General features: G+C 37.0%; 1 protein-coding gene across 2 annotated transcripts; it reads left to right on the top strand.

Annotated features, from left to right (window-relative positions):
• The first annotated feature begins 1,887 nt into the window (after positions 1 to 1,887).
• Positions 1,888 to 6,825, top strand: LOC131302691 (isocitrate dehydrogenase [NADP], chloroplastic). Of its 2 annotated transcripts, none has more exons than XM_058329449.1 (16): positions 1,888 to 2,043; positions 3,383 to 3,426; positions 3,548 to 3,657; positions 3,871 to 3,908; positions 4,038 to 4,115; positions 4,199 to 4,252; positions 4,334 to 4,435; positions 4,552 to 4,643; positions 4,744 to 4,847; positions 5,027 to 5,095; positions 5,193 to 5,308; positions 5,484 to 5,518; positions 5,897 to 6,039; positions 6,171 to 6,293; positions 6,381 to 6,470; positions 6,595 to 6,825. In XM_058329449.1, the coding sequence occupies exons 1-15, from the start codon at positions 1,995 to 1,997 to the stop codon at positions 6,466 to 6,468; spliced, it is 1,245 nt and encodes a 414-aa protein (XP_058185432.1). In that variant the 5' UTR covers positions 1,888 to 1,994; the 3' UTR covers positions 6,469 to 6,470; positions 6,595 to 6,825. The 2 variants fall into 2 exon arrangements, with proteins under 2 accessions (XP_058185432.1, XP_058185433.1); XM_058329450.1 differs by having other exon boundaries at positions 1,901 to 2,043; positions 6,604 to 6,825.

The raw sequence follows: 6,825 nt of genomic DNA, 5'->3' as shown, positions 1-6,825 counted from the left end.
CGAAATGAATAGCCGAATTGATCGCTCAGCACCTGCTTGACGGCATCCCCCATTCCATACCGTCATGTTATATCCACCCCAAATGGCCCTGTTAGTTTGGATTTTGAAGAAGATTTTTTAGAGTAATTAGCGAAGGTAGATAGATAGAGAAAAGTTTATTTGAGATCGTACCCAGGAGTTTTGAGACCCTAAAACGAATAATGGCAATCCACTCGGAAACTAGTTTTAGGGTGTGTTCCACTAACTAAAATACTTATTTTTAATCAAAGATATTATATTGTGAAAGAATGATCTGTCTTGTAAAATACAGTAGAAAAGGAAAAATTTTAAAATAGCACATGACTTTTTACACAAATCACGCATAGGCACCTGATCTTTAAATATTATCAAAAAAAAACCTGACCTATTTAAAAACTTATCAATTTTTCACCCGCCGTTAACTTTTCATCCAAAAATAGACGGAAAGGCTGAAATGACATACACATGGCCATTTAGAGGGAAACCAATATACATTTTGGAAAAAAAAACACATTACTCTATTGATTTCTCCCGCCAAAACTCACCTGTAGGGCCATAGAGTTCCAATGGTTTGTTATGAGAGTAATGATTATAAAACTTCATCTTGGTTATTGTAACTGTTTGTACTTTGAACTAGTTATTGCACATTTTGGGGATCGAATTTGTGTGCCATTTTTTTCCACAGAGCTTGAGATTGTGTGAGGCAAATGAAGGAGAAGTTCGGAGATGTTAGGGGATTTTAGGACATCCCCATTCCACTTAACTTTTTCTATAACTTTTAGTTTTGTTATTATTTGAATTTTTTTTCGTGTTTCTTAGTTTTGCGCCTCACTTTTTTTTCCATCAAAAAAATAAAACACACACACACACATATATATATACGGGGCGGTTCCGGAGACACCCAAAAAAACACCTAAAAAAATACTTCATAGTTCCCGATCAAATTTTGATAATTCGAGCCGCTCAATGTGATTAGAACGTGATTTTAAGGGCACTTGCGAGAAATCAGCAAAAAAAATGACCTAAAAGGGCTTGATCCAAACAGTTTCGAACAGTTTTTTATTGAACGGTTCAAATAAAAACTGCTCAAATCAAGTTTTTTCCGGTCATTTTTTTTGCTAATTACTCGCGGACACCCTTAAAATCACATTCTGCACATATTGAACGGTTCGGATCATAAAAATTTGATCGGAAACTATGAGATTTAGATTTGGGGTATTTTTTTGGGTGTCCCTTAAACCGTCCCGGTATATATATATTGGAAAATAGTCAATTTTTTTTACTTAAAAGTGGTTATTTCCTAAAATATTTAGGTAAAAGTAAAAAAAATATATACTTTTCCGATTTATCTTGTCGAGATGAATCAATAAGTCACAAAAGATTGGTGCAAAACTAACAAACGCGAAAAAAAAAAAAACTAAAAGTTATAAAAAAAAGTAAAAATAGTTGCTATTGTAACTCTATGGCCCACAGGTTGGTTTTGGCGGGAGAAATCAATAAAGTAATGTGTTTTTCCCCCAAAATGTATATCGGTTTCCCTCCAAATGGCCAGATATAGGTCATTTCAGCATTTTTGTCTGTTTTTGGATAAAAAGTTAACGGCAGGTGAAAAATTGATGAGTTTTTAAATAAATCAGGTTTTTTTTGATAATATTAAAAAGTCAAGTGTCTATACACAATTTATGTAAAATATTGGGTGCTATTTTAAAATTTTTCCAGTTGAAAACAAATACTTAAAAAATGAAAATCTTAGCGAAACGATGACTTTATTACCCCTGGCAGTTATGTGATTAAACGTTACAAACAAGGGCAATACTGTACTTCTGTAGCATGACGGCCCCTTTTATATTGTATATATACACCTTCCCTCTCTCCCCAACTACAACTCCTGAGATCCTCAAAACACTCTCTGTGTCTACGTCTCTCTCTCTCTCCCTCATCTCCCCGGCGGAACTCTCTCTCTCTCTCACGGAATCATGGCTTTCGAGAAGATCAAGGTCGCCAACCCCATCGTCGAGATGGACGGTCAGATACCTCTCTCTCTCTCCGTCGTTGGAACATTTAGTTTGCTTTATTTGTTACCGTTTGTTCGATCTACGTGCTCCTGGTAATCAGATAAAGATCTGATCATTCTTTTCTCGATCACTGGATTTTGAATCACTGTGTTTCTGTTCTGAAAAAAAGAAGTTGAATTTTAGTGGGAATGAATCTGATTACTTTTTTAGATTTGAAAAGATACCCATTTTTTTCTCCCTCGAAAAAGCTAGTGGGCTCCTCTCTGATTCGTGGGATACTCAATAATTTGCTCGATCTGACACTTTTTTCCTGGTTTTAACTACAGTCCAATCTAGATATTCTTTTGCTGAAGTGGCCTAAATATACACTTGTACTCTCTTTTTCGTGTTGGTTTGGGAAAGCTTCTTTGAAACACATCCAAACCTTCTAAAATTCAAAAGTGAGAGCACAGTGTGAGGATCAATAGCGGCAACACAGGGTATTTTGGAGGATTATGTGACTAAGGTTGTGTATCACGAATCCGTAATTGGAAGGGCAGTTTTATAAATCTGCATAGTACCAAACCAAACGGAGCCTTAAGTTTATATCAATTGGGGTTGATTACATGAGTTTGTTGCCTCCATTGAGTGTTGTCGAGGGCATCGTGAGGTCGTGTCGAATTACCACCTCTTAAGTCAATTTTGTTCCACCCTCCATTTGGAGATACTATTTACTGTAGCCATATCACTACTTCTAACTACCGCATCGATGGATCTATGATTGTCATGTCCAAAATAAAGACAAGAAAAGAAGTGTGTGTTTTGTGCAGAAAAATCACTTTTAAATGATTTGCTTGGATCTTTTTTGCATTTTTTTGATGGATACGGATTAGGATTGGCCAGCTTTGCATTATAATCCCATTAGATGCCCTATCTGATCTTTAATAGATAAATGGGAGTTTGTTTACTTTTCTAAGCTTTGACCGGGCTTTGAGTACATGCTAAATCATAAGTAATAATTAGTGGAAAAGGATTTCGAAAGTCAACTGCCTGTTAGCAGAAGCATTGTCCAGAAGATCCTGCATGCTAAGCATTATCTACTGAGAGTAACTCATTTCAAGGTTTCGTCATATAATCTTCTGGTCAGAAACAGTGATAATGGCGTCTTACTAATCCGTAATAATCCCGTTTAACTGCATTGCCATACCCATCGTCGGGGCTTGGAGCATATAAGAGGGCTTATGTCATGTGTTTAACCTATTGTGGAGATGTTCTGCACTATTGTTTTTCACTGTCTATCATGAACAGAGGTATTAGTACCTACAATGCAAGTAAATGTGCATAATATTCTTCTGGATTCTATGATGCAGGAGATGAGATGACTCGAGTCTTCTGGAAATCAATCAAGGAGAAGGTATTATGCTTTCTTTGATTATTTGTGCTTGTGCTTTATAAGTTTATCCTGTTCTTCTCTTTCTTTCTCTTTTCTTAATACATAGGAAATTGCTTATGCCAGTATCTGTGTTATGTCGCAGCTTATCTTCCCCTTTGTGGACTTAGATATAAAGTACTTTGACCTTGGCCTTCCTCATCGTGATGAAACTAATGACAAAGTTACTATTGAAAGTGCGGAAGCTACTCTTAAGTAAGGATTGTCACAAGTTCTGGTTCTCTCTCTCTCTCTCTCTCTCTCTCTCTCTCTCTCTCTCTCTCTCTCTCTCTCCCCTTTTTTTGTTTCTGCATTTTAAATTTTTTTACTTTTTTTTTTTCAAATTTAATGGGTCATGAGCTGCTGCCCACCTTTGTTGCACTTCTTTTTCACTTGTCTTGATGTCTCATGACTATGACGTAATTATAGGTACAATGTGGCAATTAAGTGTGCAACCATTACTCCAGGTACACATGACCTATTCCGACTAGAAAGAAATGAACTCCTTGAATCCTTTAAATGTTATGTAGTTATTGGTGTATTGTGATCATTGGGCATGGTCAGAATCTTAATAACATATGGGATGGTAATTGCAGATGAAGGACGTATGGAGGAATTTAAATTGAAGCAGATGTGGAAGAGTCCAAATGGAACAATTAGGAACATTCTGAATGGTTGGTGAACTTGTTAGTTGTTTTAGAATTAATACTTGGGACTGTTGATTGCTTGTGGTATTCATTGGTGACACTTGTCGCAGGAACCGTCTTCAGAGAACCAATTATTTGCAAAAACGTCCCTCGGCTCATCCCAGGTGCTTCATATTTTCTTATAATGCTGCTTTCAGTCTGTTTGTTTGATGTAATAGAGCTATACTAGTTGCTTATGTTATCAGGATGGACAAAGCCTATATGCATTGGAAGGCATGCTTTTGGTGATCAATATAAAGCAACTGATACAGTCATCAAAGGACCTGGAAAACTCAAAATGGTGTTCGGTAAAATTCTTTTGTCTCCTCCTCGTTTCACTTCACAATGTTCACATTTATGCTATTTCCACTGTCAGAGTTCTTAGAGAGGTGTTTATAAGAAAAGGTGCTCAATATTTGTGCAGTACCAGAAGGAAAAGGAGAAAATACAGAGTTGGAGGTTTATAACTTTACTGGTGCTGGAGGAGTAGCTTTGTCTATGTACAATACTGATGAGGTATGAGTTAGCTGATTATTTATGGTTTGTTGATTCACTATCTAGATTGCAGCAGGAAACTGAACTATGTTTCTACTCATTTTTCTGTCTTGGAAAACAGTCCATCTATGCTTTTGCGGAGGCTTCAATGGACATTGCTTTCCAGAAAAAGTGGCCGCTTTATCTTAGCACAAAAAACACTATTCTTAAGAAATACGATGGAAGGTATGCAGCTTCCATAGGGTTGTGATGATAAATTTTTGCTCTTCTTTTCTTTTAGAGGCCTTTTGCACTTTTAATCTTCAGGTCAATTTTTGATGAGTTTGTTATGACCCGGTATTATTATTCATTCATGCTGTCATGCATCTAATTTTCTTGTTGCGTTTTTTTCTTTTCTGGTGAAGATTCAAGGACATATTTCAGGAAGTGTATGAAGCTAAGTGGAAATCAAAGTATGAGGCTGCTGGGATATGGTGAGTAGCTGGCTATGCGACCCAACTTTTACTTCTCTATATTTTCTATTCTGGTGAATTCCATAAGCCATGGACGTGAAATGATACAATTTGGCAGGTATGAACACCGCCTCATCGATGACATGGTTGCTTATGCTCTTAAGAGCGAAGGAGGTTATGTATGGGCATGCAAAAACTATGACGGGGATGTGCAGAGTGATTTCTTGGCACAAGGTTTGTATGCAACACTTTGTGGAACCTCATGCATCAACAATTGTGCAGATTATTATAATCTCTGTTAGTTAGTTTGACTCCCTGGATTGGATGTGCTACTAATTGAAGTGTTACTGTTTTCATCTTTACTTTTAGTGCTTTATTTGATCTCAAATTTCTAGCTGCACTCTTGCAGGGTTTGGATCTCTTGGTCTGATGACATCTGTCCTGGTATGTTTCTTTTTCAACCAACGCCTATACTCAGTTCTCTAGCTTGTTATGCACCCTGAAATTTGGTGCATATTCATTTTGATTTCTTACTAATACTGCTGAAATTGGCAGATTACTTCTCAATTACTATCATAAATTAGTCTTCAACTTGTAGATAAGATAAATAGGGACAGTAAATAAATTTGCTAAATGATTAGGCAAGACTATCAACCACCAATTGGGCACTAGAAAAGCCTGGCTTATATGCTTCTTTATTATAAAAGCTGGATCCCCAATGTAGCTGGCTTTTTGGTTAAAAATGCAGAAAATTGGGTCTATAGTGTATCCCAATCGAGGACTAAGGTGAATTTACATTATTGGATTTTGAATTGGTTTTAGGTGTGCCCTGATGGAAAGACAATAGAAGCTGAAGCAGCCCATGGCACCGTTACACGCCATTTCAGGGTTCACCAGAAAGGTGGTGAAACCAGCACAAATAGCATAGCCTCCATTTTTGCATGGTCCAGAGGGCTTGCACACAGGTACAGAGAATGATTTGCTTATTTGTTAAAGTTGGCTTCCGCAAAATTCTGTACGTTTTGATGTTTTACAACCAGACATCTCTTTGGATCCATAATTGTAGTAAATGAGCAACCTATTTTGATCATAACAGAGCCAAGTTGGATGACAATGCAAAACTCTTGGATTTCACTGAGAAACTAGAAGCGGCTTGTATTGGAACCGTGGAGTCTGGAAAGATGACCAAGGATCTTGCACTTATTATCCATGGATCTAAGTAATTTTGCTTGTACTTGGCATTTGTTTTATCCATTCTCCTTTATTGGATTTCATATGTTGCAATGATCATTTATACATGGTGCAGGCTTTCTAGAAACTTGTATCTGAATACTGAAGAGTTCATTGATGCTGTGGCGGATGAGCTGAGAGCAAAACTTGGTTGCAAAGCTTAACTGTGAGTTCATAGTTTGCTAATAGTTTACCCTGCCAACTATTTTTGTTTCTTACTCCAAATCCGAACTATGCCATTCATGGAGTAGTTGTTATTCTTATCGTTCTCTGTCTGTTTTTGTTTTTAGGTGGGAAAGGAGATTTGAAAGCTGCCATTGGGTTTCTCAATGAGTCAGGTTACTGCGGAGAAGAATAAAAGGGGGTGTGAGACTAAGAGGAAATTCAGGTAGTCATGCGCGGGGGAATAGAGCTGTTGTGGACTAGTGTTGGATTTCTTTGGATTGTCGTTTCTAATTGCTACCAAAGATGTTTTAGATTCGACGTCCTTTATTTCAATTTATCATCTTGATTGAACTGAA

Source organism: Rhododendron vialii, chromosome 10a, assembly GCF_030253575.1.
Source record: "Rhododendron vialii isolate Sample 1 chromosome 10a, ASM3025357v1".
Taxonomy (NCBI): domain Eukaryota; kingdom Viridiplantae; phylum Streptophyta; class Magnoliopsida; order Ericales; family Ericaceae; genus Rhododendron; species Rhododendron vialii.
Note: the sequence above shows the minus strand (reverse complement) of the source record. Positions and strands in the feature narration are given on the sequence as shown.

Excerpts from the sequence above, each read along its gene's own strand:
- LOC131302691 (XM_058329449.1), top strand. The coding sequence starts at position 1,995 with ATGGCTTTCGAGAAGATCAAGGTCGCCAACCCCATCGTCGAGATGGAC. Across the intron at positions 3,909-4,037 it reads GTGTGCAACCATTACTCCAG|ATGAAGGACGTATGGAGGAA; the intron begins GTACACATGACC and ends TGGTAATTGCAG. Across the intron at positions 6,294-6,380 it reads CTTATTATCCATGGATCTAA|GCTTTCTAGAAACTTGTATC; the intron begins GTAATTTTGCTT and ends TACATGGTGCAG.